Consider the following 17,921-nt stretch of genomic DNA (forward strand, 5'->3'; position numbering starts at 1 on the left):
TGCAGTATCTTTGAGGTCAGCAATGTATCAATGTGGATTGAAACCAGATGGTGAACCAATTAAAAAAATCTTCTCTGAAAAATGGGCTAAAGTTATCACTTTTTTGATCCCTTATCTGATCCTTGGAACCACGTTACAATTATTAGCGGCTACGAATATTTTAATCACAGCTCTTGTATCTGGTGCTCTTTTCTTCATCACTGTGAGATTCTTGAAAAATGTTGTTTTTCCATGTTATATCTTGTCAGAATCCCCAATTTTGAAAACCCCGTACTTGTCAGGTATATTTTCCGGTACAGCCTTTTGGATTTTGGTATCTTGGATATCAACAGTTCTACCTTATACATTCAACAAAGCTCCATTGTCAAACCTTGTCTTTTTGTTATTGTCCATTACTGTCATCTATACATTCTTCAAGGCGATGTTTAAAGATCCAGGTATAATCCCACCCCCAGATTCACCTAAAGAGATCAAAGACAACATAGAATCACTCTTGAAAATTGGGAAATATGATGCTAAACATTTCTGTATCTATTCATACATTAAAAAACCATTAAGATCAAAGTATTCAAACTTTTATAAAAAATGTGTTGCAAGATTTGACCATTCTTGTCCTTGGGTTTACAATGATGTTGGTTTAAGAAATCATAAAATCTTTATGTTTTTCGTGATTTCGTTGGAATTAACAATGTTTTTATTTGATCACCTTGTCTTGGAGTACTTTGATAAAATAGAAGATGATGATAAATATAAATGCTCCCTATTAGATGATGAGCTATGTTCTGGGTATAATGCATCCCCATTTATATTTTTCTTAACTGCTTGGACAAATTTTCAATTGATTTGGGTCACATTCTTGTTGTTTTCACAATTCTTCCAAATTTCTAGAGGTTTAACTACTTTGGAATTATCTGTCTACACTAAAAAAGCTGCAAATAGTTTAAACCCAGATTTCTCAAGTGCCCCTGCTGAATTAATAGGCCCTGATGTCAGTCCAGCGTCCCCTCCAAGACAACGTACCTGTTTAAGTACATTATGTTTGTTGACAGGTATTGATCAATTTACGATTGCGCTCAAACAAGTTTTAGGATTTAAAAATGATTCTCCAATTGAAAGTACACCAACTGATTATGGATTCAAACAAAATTGTATTGATTTTTGGTTTGCAAGTGGTGATGATCATTTGAAATTTAGAAATCTGTTCAAATTACCAGTTGCTGGTGAAGCTAATTTGAACGGTGAAACTGTCAATTACTATGAGTTATACACCCTTCCTGAAAAAAGAATTGTGTATGATCAAAACATTGTATAATAAGTGCTCTCAATTATAATGAAGTTGATGTTTGGCTACATGTAATTCCAACCTTTAAATCAAATTAACATTAAAAATAAACCCAAATGACTAAATAATAATAATAATAATAATATACAGCTAGATCAAAACACTTGATCAATGAAATCTCTCAATAATCTCAAGTCATAAAACTCTCCAATACTTTCATATGTTGCAAACTTGTCTGCAACTTCTTGCTTTGTTTGAGATTCAACAAATCTTCCTGAACATGGACAATAATCAGTCATATCACTTTCTTTGACTCTGTTACATTTTTCACACTTAACATCTTGAATGAAATAATTGGTAACCAATTTTTCTAATCCTTCAATCAAACTTTCCTCTAATGTTGCCTTGTTATAATTCTTGTCACATTTTTCACATTTCCACAAGATTTTCTCATCATCACGACAAAAATCAATATCTCTAATATGATGACAGTATTCACATAAAACACCAGCAATTTTCAACGTGTTACTTGGATTATAGAAAACAGCTTCTTTAGAAAATTCTCTAACCTCAAAAATATTCAACAACTCTTTTCTCAACAATCTGATTTCCAAGTTTCTCTTTTTAGATAAACTGAAAATAGCACATAAATACTTCACCAATTCCAAAGTTGGATTTTTCATATTGGTTGATGAACCTGGAAGTTTTGGAAATTCATATTCTTCAAGCAAATCAGGATCAAGAATAGCCTCTGTTTGATTACGCAACAATTGTTTAACCCTTTTCAATAATGGTTTTCTAAAAGCTTCACAAATACCATTTTGAATATCTTCCTCTTGACTCTTTGTTGATTGTTGTTGCTTTTTCAAAATATGATTGATTTGTGTAACTCTTGGTGTGGAAAAGTCATTACCCATTTTGTTTTTCTCTTTGATTAAAGCATCTAGGAAAATAATGATCCAATCTTCAAATTCTGGTTGATATAACCTTGGTAAATACTGTTTAATTTGCCATTTGGAAAGACCAATCAGTTCTTGTTCTTCCTTTTCAGAAATATCAAGACAAGCTCTACCACCAAAATTATGTTGATCCATCCAAATCAACAGATCCCAATATTTGTCAATTTGTAAATCAAGATAATTGAACAATGGTCTAGATCTGACAGCTTTAACAATGTACTGAGCATAAGCATATGAATTTTCAACAGAAACTTTTGAAGTTTTCAAGATAATCTTGGATCTATTGGCAAAAACAACACTTGAACCTAGTTTAGAAAATTCACCAACCAATTGTAGTAATGCCTTTTTTGTCAAATTATGAACATGGTATTTCAAAGAAGAATCATATAAGAATGATTTATTATCTTGAACCCAAGAGACAAACGTATGGACCATAGAATCAGCATTGACATTATCCTTCACAGCATCATCCCACCAATCTTTAACCATAGTTCTCAAAACAGCTAAACTTGCACCAGAAAATGAATCTTCAGCAAAAGTTGAAGTACCATTGTTTTCATCAAAAATCAACTCCATATCAGCTAAATCCGTACCTTCAGCTTCATTAATGAGTGATGATGTTAACACTGTATTGATTGTCAAGTTATCAATATCAATCTCTAAACAAACAGTCTCATAAATCTCTGGATTGTTGATTATTGGGAATTCATAGTTCTCATTATTCATTAAAATCATATCTTTTTGAACACCACCATAATCTGGAACCGGATTTGGAGACCACCATAAGACAATGTCGTTTTTTTTCAATCTTCTAGCATATTCAATATCAATCAAATAACCAATATTGTCAGTTTTCAAGTTACATAATGGGATATTACCATACTTGGCCAATGACAAAAGGTGTTTGATCCAAGAAGCTAATGACAAATAATGATTGCAAATTCTCTTCAAAACAATTGTTTGCCAACCAATAGCTGGTGCGTTGATCTCACCGACATTCATATGGATAACTGGGAAGTCAGTCAAAACTTTAAAAGATTTTGATAGTTTGTTAGAAATAGGAGATTGTAAAACAAACAATGGTTTGGATGGACTTTCATCATTAATTTTGTTGATAAAACTGTTCAATTTTTTGAAAAGTTTAGGTAATTCTTCAAAGTATTGAGTTTCAAATTCAAGTTCTTCTTGATAATCAATAATGTCATATAATTTGCTGAATTTCTCCTTCTTTGCTTCATAAATCTCCTTATAAATTTTCTCCAAATTACCAGAAATAGGTTGTGCATTTCTTGATGGTTTCAAAACAAAAACCATAACTTTTTTGTCCCAAGACTTGAACAATGAATATATCTCATACTCATTTGAAATCATGTGAAATAAATAGGCAGTTGGCATTGTAAATTTTTGCAAGTAATGATGTGTATCTGTCATTGATAAAGACTTCAATTCAAAACCATTTTTCAACCCTTTACCCAATGAACCAATTTTGTTCGAGTTGAAGGTCACTGAATTACCAAGTTCCATAATGGCTCTTTCAGTTGGTTCGACTTGAGCTTCATATAAACCCAAAACATTTGGATCTTGCAAAATACTACCAGCTTTATTCAATTCATCTTGGTAAACACTTTCAGGCATGGTCAATCTGAACAAATTGGAAGCTTTATGACCATTTGGTAAAATGCTGCTAACTTTTTCAACCTCACAACTTGGGATAGTACCACCTGGTAGAGCTGTAGATCTGAAACTTAGATACAATTTTCTTGGAATATGAAATATAAATGACTGAATTTTACCATCAATCAACACAAATGCCCTAATATCACCAGGATTGGTATCCAATTTGTATTGAAGGATTTGCCATGTAGACCCAGCAAAACTTTCAGCTTGATGGCGTACCATGTTACCAACAGTTGATCTATAACTTGATTCAGAAGATTCACCAAATAAAGCTTTTCTTCTTTCTCTAGATTTTTTTTGAACTTTCCATTTTGCTTTTTGGTATTCCAAGAAACTAACATAATCTTCATCAATTGATGGACAAGCACCATTTAGCAAATTGACCTCTTCTTCAGTTGGGTCAGATGTTTCAGTATGTTGGTTTTTACGCTTCTTGGAGGTAACTTTACCAACTAATGGTCTCTTACCTTCTGCAGCTTCTTCTTTTCCGATATCTTCAATATCTTTCATAACATCAACCGGATTCTCTTTAGTTTTAGTGAAAAAGGTTGCCAACGATGATTGTTTCTTTTTATCCTTACTAACACTGATTCTCTTTTGTAACCAATCTGGATGTGCAACTCTTGAAACAGGATTTTCAACATCTTGTAAAGCAGCTGGGATGGTGATGATCTTTTGAATGACAGATTCAAGACGTTCTTTATAATAGTTCCAATCAATAATATTTCTAGCATCAAAATCATCTAAAGATGGATCTAACAACCATCTTCTTAAGAAATTTCTCTTCACTGTGATATCTGATGAGAATATGGCGACTGGAATGGCTCTTTCCGTAACAGGGGCATTTAATGGTCTTTCAGAAATAATATATTTAACAGCCAAACCTTTATCTTTAACCATTTCAGCACCTAAAAATTCACCCAATCTTCTAGCAGTGGTGATAGATGTAGATTTCTGTCCTTCATATTCTTCTAAACTCTTACTCATACTCTTGTTTTCACAAATTAACTCAATTAAATCTTCATCTTCAAGCATACGACCTTTAGTGTCCAAAACATCAAGCCATCTATTAGCAACATTGGCGACTGCAGCGTAACAACCTTCCAAAGTATCACCTTCCAAAAACAACTTGAAAATATCAGATTGGAAATTCTTGATCAATTGTAGTTCACCACGTCTTTTCAATTCAAAACCTTTCAATTCTGCTAATGTACCATCGTCATTGAAGACAGCATAACGTTTTTTAAGACCTTTCCCTTCTTCTTTTGATGTTGGTAAAATCATAGCTTTGTAGGGACCATCAACTTCAAAAAAGATAGAGTTATCACTATGTGTTTCATATCTCTTGGTGACTGGATCAACTAATGTTTGATATTGATGATTTGTAAACTTTTCATGAACCAGATAGTTAAGCATTGAACAAGGATAGGAGACAAAGACTTTCTTACCATTTTTCAATGTGAATTCAAAATCTTCTGGGAATGATTTTGGTAGGATACACCAAATACCATCAGTATCTAATTCCAATGGTCTTCCTAATCTGTCAATCAAAGCTCTAGCCATTTGAATAATAGTGGCACCTGTAAGACATGTGATACCGGCCATTTCAATGGAATACCATCTAGAACCTTTTCTCATCACATAACCATAGAAACTGTTCAAGATAACTTTGAAGGCCAATTGTAAAGATTCATAATAAACAACTCTCTTTTGTGCTTCTTCCTTTTCAAGACGATCTTTTGTATCAGACTTCTTCTTCCAGACTTTAGCTAAACCTTTGAAGTCATAACGACGATCTCTAAAAGATCTGACAGTATCAACGTAAAATGGATTTTCTCTCTGACAAATGATAGACTCCCTTTCAATAGTTTCAGTTTGTTTAACTTTGTGATAAACTTTACGAGAATAATCTTGTAAACGTTTCTTGATTTGAGCAACTTGTTCTTGATATGTGAGATCTTCAAATGTTCGTCTAGGCAGGTATGGTTTCTTTGGTGGAAAGGTTTCATTCTGTAAAGATCTTTTAATCATACCATATTCATCCATCTTTGCTGGATAAAATTCACCTCTCCAAGCCCAAGTCATCCTTCTATCACATGTTTTACCTGGTCTATTAAAATCACAAGCTGCACAATCTTTTTCAGACTTCATAGAATCTGGTTGTAAACGATTTGAGCACATAATGTTAGGGTACATAGAAGCAACATCAACATGGTAGATAAGTGGCTTTTCAGATCTTTTTGGATTATCTCTCAATTCTAGTAGTTGTTGCTTGACATCATTGTAAACTTCATCAAAATTTGTAACATCTTCAAGTTTCTGTTTACCTTCAACCACAATACTGAATTTTAACGCATTTTCCAAATCACCCAAAATTTCATCAATAGCAGTTGGATCAATCTTGAATTCACTTTCTAAATCAGATCTGAAGACACCAGCTTCTAATGATTCAACATGACCACCAACATAAGTTTCAGATTCCAATAAATGACCGTCATAAAATCTTTCCAGAGGATCAACGTGTTTATTAGGAAGCAAAATACCATTTTCATAAGCTTGAACCATAAGTAGCATTTCACAAAGAGTACCTGTACCCTTTCGTAGTAATTCATCTGGGTTCAACGGAACAATGATACCTAAAGAAATAATGAAATTGTTGACAATTTTTTTGTAAAGATAATAAGTAGCCACTGCATCAGAAACAGAATATTCAGACAAAAGTTGTGGCTTACTATATGCATAAGGGGTCATTAACTCTGGATCTAATTCAATTGGATTATAACCTAATTTTGAAGTGGTAACAGCTTTCAAACCTTGAGATCCTTGTGGTAAATAAGAATCTCTCTTGACCCATCTGAAACAATCCATATGAGCACAGTATGTGGATTTATATTCACCTTCACTATCTGGGGCAAACCCAATTTCATCAAACATGTTTAAATCATGAACAGCAGCTCTTGCTTCAACAAAAGGCCAATCGAAAAAATCACCATTAAAAGTTGCAATAATTGTAGGTTTTGCTTCACGAATATGTTCGAAAAATCTTTGTAGTGTTGCTTTTTCATCAGCTTCATTGAAAACTGTAAATAGCCCTGGATATTCTGCTTTAGGAGTATATTCAAAATCGTCAATATCTTCAGAAATAATTTCTCTATTTGTAATTAGAAACCCATCACCATCAATCATATAGGAAATCATCATCACTTGATCAATAGCACTATCCGGGAACTTCAATGGTCTTTTTGTGGTTTCGATATCAAAAGCAAGAATAACAGCATCACCGAAATCAATTCTTTCAGGTATTTCCTCAACTTCAATATTGCCCTGATCTGCAGAGACTTTATACCATTTACCAACTCTTAGGTTTTTATCAATGGAAACCCTCGTACAATAGGGCACATCATGTTCACGAATGTCCTCAATATATTCCGAAGCATCCACAAGAACTTCTTGCTTAGCATTTGTAGAAAATTCATCAGTGTAGTTATTGTTGACAGCTGAGTATAGATCCCTTGTATCCTTCTTGGTTTGATTTTCCTTCACTATAGGTTGGATAATTCTTTTAGCTTCGAACAAATCATTAGAATTTGGAAAGTTCAGCCTTAGTAAAGATCTTTTGATACCAACTAAATGATTTGGAATAGCTAAGTCATCCTTTTCAATTTTGGAAACAGACTTTAAATATTGTTCTAATTTCTTTTTTAGCAATTCTTCCACTTCAGCTTCAGATCCTGGTGTACATGCAACTAAGAAATATGGATCGTACTGTATAGTGGCTTTGAAAGTACCACCTTCTTCATCTAAGAAATAATAATCAACACCAGCAACACCAGATATATAATCTTTACTTGGAATTGTGGTGGCATGCATATTGGTCAACCAACCGGTTCTTGTTGGACCTGATTCAAATCTTTCAAATCCCATAAGCGTATCCATTTGATCATTCTTCTTTACTTGGTCTAACTTTGATCTGGTTTCATCTCTTGGAGCTTTGTAGTTTGAGGAACCATTCGGCACATAGTCATCTCTTTTATTGATTGTGTTTTTGACATATCTAGCGCTTGTTGAGCCTTTGAACTTCCCATTTGCTGGGGCACCCATGTTGGAAGATATGCAAAAGGTATGTATATGAGGAAACTTGATGGAGGTGAGGGATATTTGATAGTGTGTAGGAGTATAGGAGGTAGTAACTTTGGATGTATATAGAATATTTGCCTATTGTAAATATTGTCTACGCGTATAGATTTTTTTTGGCTTGATCAGAGACGCGTGAAAAAGATGAAACAATTCCAAAAGGGTAAATATTGTTACACGTGATTAAAAACGTGATCTAAAATTCGCGAATTTTGAAAACCATAATTTTCCAGAATTTAGATGCCAAATCAACGTCAAAAATCAATTAGCCTTGAGCAAAACAATTGTAAGGAACACCCATCAATCACACTCAAGATGTCCTACAATCCTTATGCCAATATCGTGGACGAGGATACCACACAGACCAACAGAATCCATCAACCTCAACCCCAGCGTGCCTCATATATGGGTACAGGACAACAACAACCACAACAAACATATCAACAACCGCAAGCTGGTACATTCAACAATGCACAACAGTTTCAACCTCATCAACAAGCAAATCAATTTTTCACACCGGGAAACCCTCAAGACGCTGCAGCATATGGTAATTTCTTGAACGATCCAAGAGCTGCTATGACTTTCCAAGTTGGACAAAATGCCATGTTAGCAGGTTCTCATTTTGTTGAACAAAACTTTGGAAAATATGTTCATACTGATGACATCAAGTACTATTTCAAAATCTCAAATTCATATGTCTTGAATAAATTAATACTGATTCTATTCCCATTCAAGAATAAAAACTGGTCAAGAAGTTATAGAGCATCTGATCCAAACGCTCCACAAGATGCCAACACTGAATTATTTGCATATCCAATAAATGACAAGAACGCTGTTGATTTATACATCCCATTGATGGGCTCTGTCACATATATTTTAACATTGGCTTTACTAGCTGGTTTGAGAGGTGAATTTCATCCTGAGGTGTTTGGATTCAAAACAAGTTCCACGTTGGCATATTTATTATTGGATTTTGCAGTGTTGAAATTAGGATTATATTTACTCAACATCAGTTCCAAGATGTGGGACTTAATTTGTTATATTGGTTATAAGTTCGTTCCTTTAGTGTTGATTATTTTGGTGAAAAATGTTTCAAGTTTTAGATTTTTCAATTGGATCACTTATCTTTACTTGTTATTGGCTTATGGATTTTTTGAATTAAGAGCTATAAGATTCAATCTCTATGGTGGTATCCACAACTCTGCTCAAACTATGAACAACAAATCTTTGAAAAACTCGAATTATTTCCTATTCATATACGCATTTCTTTTCCAAGGTGGATTGTTATGGCTAATGAGCTGAAATTATTACAATATAGACATAATTCAAAATCAACATATGTAGAGACTACGCTGCAAATATATCTATAATCATTATTCATTAAAGTCATAAAAAAAACAAAATGAATCCTCACAACTTTCTCTTCTTTTTGTTTTCTTTCTGTTTCTGTCTTTCAATACAGTCAGGACAATACCATTTACCCTTTGGTGGTTCTTTGAGACCAACACATTCATAATGAAACCATTCATATTTACAATCGTCATTATCACAACCAACCATTTCTCCAAAAGAAACACGTTGGCAAAAACAATACAATTCATTTTCTTCTTCATTAGCAACAGTGGCTTCAACTTTCGGAGCTTGACCTGATATAGCACTAGTGCCAGCTTTCAACGAGGATCCATTACTGAGAACAACAGTTTCAATTTTTGGATCCGGGGTTTTAGATTCTTCGGTTCTATGTCTTTTCAGTGGTCTTGAAGCAACAGAGGATGCACCTGGAGTGACTGATTTAGGGCCCGTTGATTTTCTAGATTGTTTCTTCATAGTTGAAGCAGCAGCAGCATTAACTGAGGAAACATTTGATGGAAGATCATGACCAGCACCATTCCCATTACTTATTACGTTGGATGTCAAGGAGACACCAGCAGTTGTTGAGCGTGAAGCACCTCTACTTGAAAACAACTCATCGTCTGAATCAATATCTAGATCATCAAGCGCTAACAGACCTTCAGACCTCAATTTTTCAATATCGGACTCAAGTTTTATCAAATGTTTTGCCGTCAAGAATAGTGCAGTATTGGCCGTTATACATTTTTCCCTTTGAAGTTGCTCTGCTTTTCTGAAATCTTCTCGTATCTTTGGATAAAGTTGATTCTCTTTTGGATTCTTTGTTAATGATCCATGTTGTTTGATAAACTTGTGAATTGTTGAATCTTTTTGTAGAATTTTACGACGTATTTCATAAAGATTTGAGTCACCAGTTCCAAGTTCTGACAATAAATGTTGCAATTCTGCAGGAAGATTGGATATATCCTGTGTATACTGTTCTAAAATAGCAGCTGTATCCATTTTTGATGACGAATATGTTTGATTTAGGTTATGTTTTGTTGTTGTTATTCACTTGAATTAACAATTTTCAAGAAAAAACAAAGATCACAAAAAATAAAAAAATAGACGCTTTGGGTAATTCCCGAAATAGGACATTACAATAAGCTATATCTCTTTATACACCAACTTCTTTAGAGAAGGACTGTGAAGTCGATAATTGGACTACAGCAGCTTAAAAGCTTTAAGTATTTCATATTTGTTTTCATTTTTCATTGTTATAATACAGCGTCCATTCGGTCTGCAGCGATCTCATCTCGAATATGTTCTCTCTTTGAATACCGTTTCAACTCTATTTGGGTCTTGACCAACTTTCAATTGATTACGAAGCTTGATATTCTCCTCTGGTGAAGAGCGATATCTCGCTGGTGACTTCAATGGAGAGGTAGTGTCAAATTCAGAGTCTTCAGAAACTGCAGCACTTGAAATACTTCTTGTATCATCAATCAATTTGCCATGATCCCTGGTTAAACCCAAATTCTTTTCACCTTTAGCGTTCAAATGCTTCTCCAGAATTAATGCATTTCTTGAATTGGCTTTGTACATAATTTCAACAACATCACCAACAATAGGAATCAATCCAATGAGGAAATCGACAATAATGTTGAACAAAAATTGAGCTTGCACATCGAGTGGTAAACCACCATCAACATCTCTAGCAGTTTTCAACAATAACAAAGAAAACAAAATACCAGCAATGTCACCAACACTAGGAATACATTAGTACATCGTCCCCTGTCACACGAGATTGATACTCACACAGGAACCACACCAACAATACCTGTCCAACCAACTCTATAACCAAAAACATTGAACTGCATATCTAAATGATACGCTCTTCTCAAAACTTTTCTCAATACTCTTTCATCGTTCCCAGATATACCAACTGGAATCGCTTTTGGCTTTTTGATCTTTTTGACTCTTGGAGCACCTCCAAAATATGATTGCTGTTCTACTTCAAACTGTTCTGATATCAGTATTTGTTCCATGAAGCATTCAGGTTTTACTTACCACATCATAATATGGATCCTCAGTTCCAAATTTGTTCAATTGATTCTCTCTAAATATCTGGATAATAACGTTAATACTCATCTTTGATGGACTTTCACTCCTTCAGTATACTTACTCTCTGAGAGATGTACTTGATAGCCCAGCCTGCAATACCCATATTAATTAACACCAAATTGCTGTTTCAATGGTTTTGATATCAGTTTAGATGATACAAGAATTGCTAGACACTACCATTCTGAAAGAATCAACAGGCTTTTTTATACTATTTCAGTTTCAGTTTTTGGCTTAGCAATCTTTGGTGCCAAAATAGCTGCCTCATGACATGGCCTAGGCGCGAATCCAAATAAGCAATGAACAGACAAAATGGCAGAGGCTCTACTAGAAGAAGTTCAACAATATATATCAGGTTTAATAGTATAAATAATACAAAATGAGAAAAGTAGTCAGGTCCAGTAAACAATTATAAAAAAAGACCTGCTAAGGGAGAAAGACCATATAAGCAAAAACATAATAATAAAAAACGACAAATAACAAACCTAGATTCCCAATCATCTTATGGTACAATATCCATTAAGCCAAAATAAAAAAACACACAGAGTAACAAAAAAAGCACGGCTCAAATTCCTAATCTTTCTTGTTACCACCTCTAGTTGAAAAGACAACTGGTGGAGCTTGAACATCTGGTTGTTCAATTAATTTAGCTTGTAAGGCTAAACTGTAGTCCTTCAATTGAATGTTTTCTTGTTTCAATGTTTCAATTGTTTGTTTCAAAGCATCGACTTCTTTAACTTTTTCTTCCAGATCCTTGATGTAAGCATCTTTACGTTGTCTAAAAGCTCTTTGGGCACTTCTGTTTTGAGCAGCTCTCTTGGTGTTGGATAATGGTCTACCATTACGAGTCAATGGGTTGGAACTAGTTTCTGGTGATTTAGCTTCAGAGGTTTGTGGATGTGGACTGTCATTCGAAGCGGCAACTGCAGCAGCAGCAACGTCAAATCCTTCTTCACCTAAACCTTGTGATTGACTTTGTTGTTGAGCTGGAACAACATGTTGTTGTCCAATTTGATGTTGTTGAGGTTGTAATTGATTTAGATGGTGAATAGTAGCTTCTTGTTGTCTGCTAAAGCTTGGATCGATTTGCTCTTCAAGGGCTATTCTCAATGTTAGTAAATGGACGGCTAGGGGATATACTCTATATACATACAAGATCTCTTTTTTTCTTCACCCCAGTTGAAAGAATTAGTGCCACTCATTTTTGAACTAAAAGGAACATGTTAGCCAATGAAATCTCTTGATGCAGGCGATGGTTGAATATCATGGGTATGAGTTGTGTCACTTTGAAGGTTTAATTACCACCTGCTTTACGAAATAGCAACACCGTGCAAAAAAAAGGGAGTAAAAGCACCAGCATTGATGAGAGTTCTTTTACCTTTCAAATCAAACCAATAACTAATATTTTGAATATCACATCTTTGCGGCAGAGGATTATGAACACCTTAGTCAAACACACGCATTTCTTGTTTCCATTACCTAAGCTTGGATAAACACAACGCTTATATAATTCCAAAGTAAACAAACAACAATCCTCTCAATTGGGCAGTAAACGATGTTTATAATTTCCAAAAATTACTCACAGCAATTAAACAGCACCATATACTCTTTCCATTCACCTTAGAACTCATTTATATACTCACTTTATCGTTGTTTTGTAGTTTCTGAATACCAAGTACTAGCAAGGCCTAAAATGTAGCAGTTTGAAATTCTGGTTGGTGATGTTTTCGCAGGAAATGACAAAGCAATTACGTGAAAAAGTTTTTTTTTCGGAGCAACAAATTCCCCGTGGATGACTAATCGCTTTAACAATCACGTGTAGGCCTCGGATTACAGTCGGAAGTATACCTTTTCTTCTTGATTTTACTCACTTATACACATTGATAACACCTGATCTATCAACCGAGACTATCATCTCATAAGGTTTCAGCACAAGAACAAAGTCCGTTATGATATCGTGATGTCGTTTCATTAGTTCCTCTTGGGCTTCGGTCAACAGCGATCCTTTACCTCTCTTCTTTTTTGATTTTGCATCTTTGGATCCAGTCTCTGGTTCAGTTGGATATCTTTCAGTTATAATTCTCAAGTTTGGATTAATTTGTGATGTTGAATATGTTGGTTTGCCCTGCTGGTTATTTGTTGAATTGTTACTTAGCATTCTTGAATCTTCAGGATGATGGACATTCCATAATACCATTTCAAAAGCTGGTGAAGCAGTTAAAATCCAAAACTTCCTTCTATGGTCTATATGCTTTTCAATAAGTTGTAGTGCTGTAAATGAATAGTCCTTTTGAATGTTATCAAGTTCCAAGTTTGAAAATCCTTTGAGAATTTCACTCTCCACCGCTTTACCATCATTGAGCTCAACAAGATTGAATTTGTCCAAATTGTTATTTTCAGCAGATCTGGTGAAAACTTCACGACAAATACCAGTGCTTATATCCCATATAGTAGCATCTGAATCACCAGTACCACCAATAACCGTCACATATCTACCCTTTTTTCTATTCAAATGGTAATCATCTGAACAACTGATAACTTTCTTGATTGGATAACCTGATTTGAACTTCCATGACTTTAGATGTAACCTGAATCTTAAATCCCATAAGCTCAAAATACCTCTTGATGTACCAATTACTAACCAACTATTATCCCTGCTTACCGTGAAACAGGTCAAGTTGCCATGTGACGGGTTTTCTTCCAGCTTAAAAATAGTCTCCATAACACGTATATCCATAGCAATAATTGACGAAGCTGATGTAACAAGATATAAAACATGTTTTTGATCTTTCTGTCCAAATAATAAATCAGTAGCGTATTCATTTTCCAATTTCGTCTCTCTTATAACAGTAAAGCTGTCCATGACGGTATGCTGTCTCTTACTTTTCTTAAAGTTGATCTTAATCACCTTTATTGAACCATCTTTCAAAGCAACAGCAAAACTGTAATGGGTTGACAAGAACTTGATTTTAACGATTGGACTTTCAAGGTCAACAGATAAGGCAGACGATTGTGTAACATTTCTCTCCAATCTCATTGTATCCCACACTTTTAATTGACCATCATCATCCCCCGTAATGAAAAAGTTATGATCTGGAGAGACATCAATGGTACTAATACCAGACTTGTGTTCTTTCAAGTGAGAAATCAAATCTCCCTTTGGTGACCATGATCTAGAAATGGATACATTAAATTGAGCTTGAGGAATTGGCTGATTGAATTCAGGAAATTCTTCTAATGATGGCTCAATTTTGACATTATTGAGGAATCTTACCACATAAGGATCATTACCTGTGTAGCTATTTGTAACAGTAGAGGATATGATGTTCGGGTCAGGTGCCTTGTTCGTTTGTAATGATGACTTTCTTTGCTGAAATGAGGACTCTAATTCTCCATATGCATTTTCTTCATTGGTCATGATGGATGGTGCAGCTTTAGATTTGCCAATCACCAATGACATCCCAGATTCATCATTCACCTCAACACTTCTGGATCTGTTTAATTCAGTAGCTGTTAAAGTTCTCTCAGTATCAACATCAGTTGTTGTGTTGGTTCCATTTGATAAAACAGCATCTATTGTCAGGCGATCATCAATTGATGGTATTGGACTGTTTGTACTAATTTCATCAATAGGTGGTGTAACAAGCACCTCTGAATGTAATTTAGAGTCAAAAAAGACGTTTCTAGGGAGGACACCAAGTTGTTGAATCTCGACCCCATTCCTTTCTTCAAAATCTCTGCTTCCAGTTCTTGTTGTAAGACGTGAAACTCTATATATATATTCACGTAGATCAGCAATTTTCCACAATTCTTGTCCATTCAAGCCTGAGGACATCAATCTATCGACCCACCCTTTATCTTCATTTGATAATGGAACTTCCATATTTGAGAATATTATAGAATTACCAGCAGAAACTTTTGAGTTTGACATGCCAGGTATTGGTTTGCTCAAAAAATCAAGTCCCCTATTACCAAATGCATCTGTATGTGGACTTTTCACTTGTTGCCAAAATAACGTGTTTTCAGCTCTTAGCGACCATGTACATGCTAAATTATAAACAGAACGTGAAACGGAACGCTTACAGACCGAAAACAATGTATCCCACGAAAAATCTGTAACATCATAATCAATATACGGTCTGATAATAGGGTAAAGCATGCAATAAAGATCTGTGAGTGTAAGCGTATCAGCAATGGTGATTATTAATGATAGTGTTGACTGCTTGATCCATTCATTTGGATGTAATAATAGCTTGGAAACAGTTGATAGTAAATCCCAGATATAATCTTTTTTGATTAATCCAAGTTTACTTAAATCTTGAAAAATTTGCAACACCTTAATAACAACAAGCTCTTCAGGGTCTGTCAAAGTTTGAACCAACAATGGTAAAATGTAGTGTTCCAAACTAGTGGTACCCACATATATTGATAAACCAACAACAGCCTCAACGAATGATATTCTTAAAAATGAGCTTTTATCATTGAGATATGTGATCAAATGACTCAAAATCAAATCATTTGTCTTCTCCTTTCCAAAAAACGAGCATAAAGGTAAAATATTTCTGAGCAATGCAACTTTAACATTTGCTTCAGGGTCAGTCAACATTGAAATTGCAAATGTTTCAAAGTCAGATATCAAACTTTCTTTAGAAACATCAAACATGCCTGCAGTATTAAACCCGTCATTCTCAGTTTCTGGATCAATAGATGTTTCCAAAACAGTTGTTTTTAGTATTGTTGCCATATCATGGAATCTTAATGAAGTTTGAGCTAAATATGGTAGACAACTAGCAAATACCATTCTAAGGTAAGGGGAAGCATTTGAAAGCAAATTGGATAGACGTGGAATAATGTATTCTGAAAATAGTAGCACGTTCACAGGACCAATAGCATCAACTAGGAGTAATAATTGAGTTAGACTTTTCAATGCAGCAGCTTGAACATTAATAGATGAGTCTGTAAATAACACAATCACATAAGGTAACACCCGGTCTAGCTTTGCCTCATCATGTATTCTTTCAGATAATGCTAGTATCAATTCTAATGCTTGAATTTTGGATGCCTCTTGACGAACATTTCTCATTGAAGTGAATATAAAACTTAATATAATCAATGCTGAGTCATCAGTGCCACCAACAACTTTTGATGTAGACTTTAGTGAATAGTTCTTGGGTATTCCAGGTAAGGATAATCTAATTGGAACCAATGAGCCATTCCTTATCTTTTCATCATTATCCATTTCATCTTCCTCAGTAACATCATACTTGTATCCCAGAAAATAAGAGATTTTATCAAAGTCATTATAAAGACGGTTAATTCTTGAATCACATTCATATACCCTTCCAGTAGAATGGAACGGAACGATATCTTCATTAAAACTTTTGAAATATTCATAAATGAAAGTGTAAAAATTTTCCGGAAACGCCAGTCTTCTGTATTTTTCCAAATACTCCTTTGCTGATAATCTATGAGCAGGATTTAAGCTGATCATACTTTCCACCAACTCTCTAATATGAACATCATCAATACCTGCTAAATCAGGGATGAATTCACCTCTTTTATATTTGTATAATTGTGCGAGTGAAAATATTGGTGTACCTTCTAAATAGATCTCAGCTATGGCACATCCCAAACTGAAAATATCCATCTCATTTGTGATCTTTGCATCATTGTTCAATTCTGGTGTATAATCAGCATTATTTAAAAATCTTTCTGGAGCCAAATAACAAGTTCTTCTTTGTGATGTATCAAAAAAGAATGAAAAACTTCCCGGATTATCCTCTGGTAAATATACTGGCTTGAAAGGTGCAAAATCACTTAATAGTATCCAGTTCCAAGTTGTAACCAATATATTTTCAGTCTTTATATCACCATGAGTTATACCTTGTTCATGACACTCATTTAAGGTATTTAACAATTGAAAAATCATCCATTTCTTTTCAACATCCTCCAAAAAAGGTCTTGTACTTATTCTATCATATATATTTGTCTTGATGAATTGCCGTATAAGGTAACCAGCCCTGTCAGTTTCAATGATCTTTAGATATGGTAATACACTGGGGATATCAATCAATTTTGCCTTCTGTTCGTCAAGCACCTTGCGCCATTGTGAAAGTTCCAGGTTATCATCTGGTTTAATAAACACTTTAATCACAATTGAGCCATCCGTATCATTTGCTTTAACCGTCTTGAGGAATCTTGAAGTACCCAACTCTTGAAGATATTGAATTTGATCCAACACATCAACGTAGGCAGAAACTGCAATCGACGGAGCCGTTGGGGCCATCAATGAAAGATGTGATCCCATTGTGTCATGGGGTTTATTGATTGCAATATACGTATGAACTTTTGGTTCTTTGATTAGTTGTTGTCTTGATAAGATGTTCAAACTGTTTCTCGTCTTTATCGTAAACAAGTTT

At 34.5% G+C, this 17,921-nt stretch overlaps 6 protein-coding genes across 6 annotated transcripts; 1 reads left to right on the forward strand and 5 right to left on the reverse strand.

Moving 5' to 3' along the window:
- Nucleotides 1-1,437: 1,437 nt before the first annotated feature.
- On the reverse strand, nucleotides 1,438-8,019 carry POL2 (DNA polymerase epsilon catalytic subunit; the record flags this gene model as incomplete). Its single annotated transcript, XM_019182690.1, has 1 exon — nucleotides 1,438-8,019. The coding sequence occupies one exon, from the start codon at nucleotides 8,017-8,019 to the stop codon at nucleotides 1,438-1,440; it is 6,582 nt and encodes a 2,193-aa protein (XP_019040626.1).
- Nucleotides 8,020-8,367: 348 nt separating this feature from the next.
- YIF1 (protein transporter YIF1) lies at nucleotides 8,368-9,354 on the forward strand (the record flags this gene model as incomplete). Its single annotated transcript, XM_019184652.1, has 1 exon — nucleotides 8,368-9,354. The coding sequence occupies one exon, from the start codon at nucleotides 8,368-8,370 to the stop codon at nucleotides 9,352-9,354; it is 987 nt and encodes a 328-aa protein (XP_019040627.1).
- Nucleotides 9,355-9,474: 120 nt separating this feature from the next.
- On the reverse strand, nucleotides 9,475-10,404 carry YNG2 (histone acetyltransferase YNG2; the record flags this gene model as incomplete). The annotated part of the gene is made up of 2 exons (XM_019180755.1): nucleotides 9,475-9,677; nucleotides 9,741-10,404. Coding segments are annotated over 2 exons (867 nt in total), but the record flags the coding sequence as incomplete, so codon positions are not given.
- Nucleotides 10,405-10,692: 288 nt separating this feature from the next.
- WICANDRAFT_61980 (DUF4112 domain-containing protein) lies at nucleotides 10,693-11,608 on the reverse strand (the record flags this gene model as incomplete). Its single annotated transcript, XM_019183290.1, has 4 exons — nucleotides 10,693-11,149; nucleotides 11,200-11,402; nucleotides 11,452-11,508; nucleotides 11,567-11,608. 4 exons carry the CDS (start codon nucleotides 11,606-11,608, stop codon nucleotides 10,693-10,695), a joined length of 759 nt encoding a protein of 252 aa, XP_019040629.1.
- A 467-nt stretch (nucleotides 11,609-12,075) lies between these two features.
- Nucleotides 12,076-12,704, reverse strand: CIN5 (Cin5p; the record flags this gene model as incomplete). Its single annotated transcript, XM_019184653.1, has 2 exons — nucleotides 12,076-12,602; nucleotides 12,656-12,704. The coding sequence occupies 2 exons, from the start codon at nucleotides 12,702-12,704 to the stop codon at nucleotides 12,076-12,078; spliced, it is 576 nt and encodes a 191-aa protein (XP_019040630.1).
- Nucleotides 12,705-13,369: 665 nt separating this feature from the next.
- VPS15 (ubiquitin-binding serine/threonine protein kinase VPS15) lies at nucleotides 13,370-17,809 on the reverse strand (the record flags this gene model as incomplete). The annotated part of the gene is made up of 3 exons (XM_019182691.1): nucleotides 13,370-14,842; nucleotides 15,071-16,189; nucleotides 16,223-17,809. 3 exons carry the CDS (start codon nucleotides 17,807-17,809, stop codon nucleotides 13,370-13,372), a joined length of 4,179 nt encoding a protein of 1,392 aa, XP_019040631.1.
- Between the last annotated feature and the right edge of the window lie 112 nt (nucleotides 17,810-17,921).

The sequence above is a fragment of the Wickerhamomyces anomalus genome (assembly GCF_001661255.1).
Source record: "Wickerhamomyces anomalus NRRL Y-366-8 unplaced genomic scaffold WICANscaffold_2, whole genome shotgun sequence".
Lineage (NCBI taxonomy): Eukaryota > Fungi > Ascomycota > Saccharomycetes > Phaffomycetales > Wickerhamomycetaceae > Hansenula > Hansenula anomala.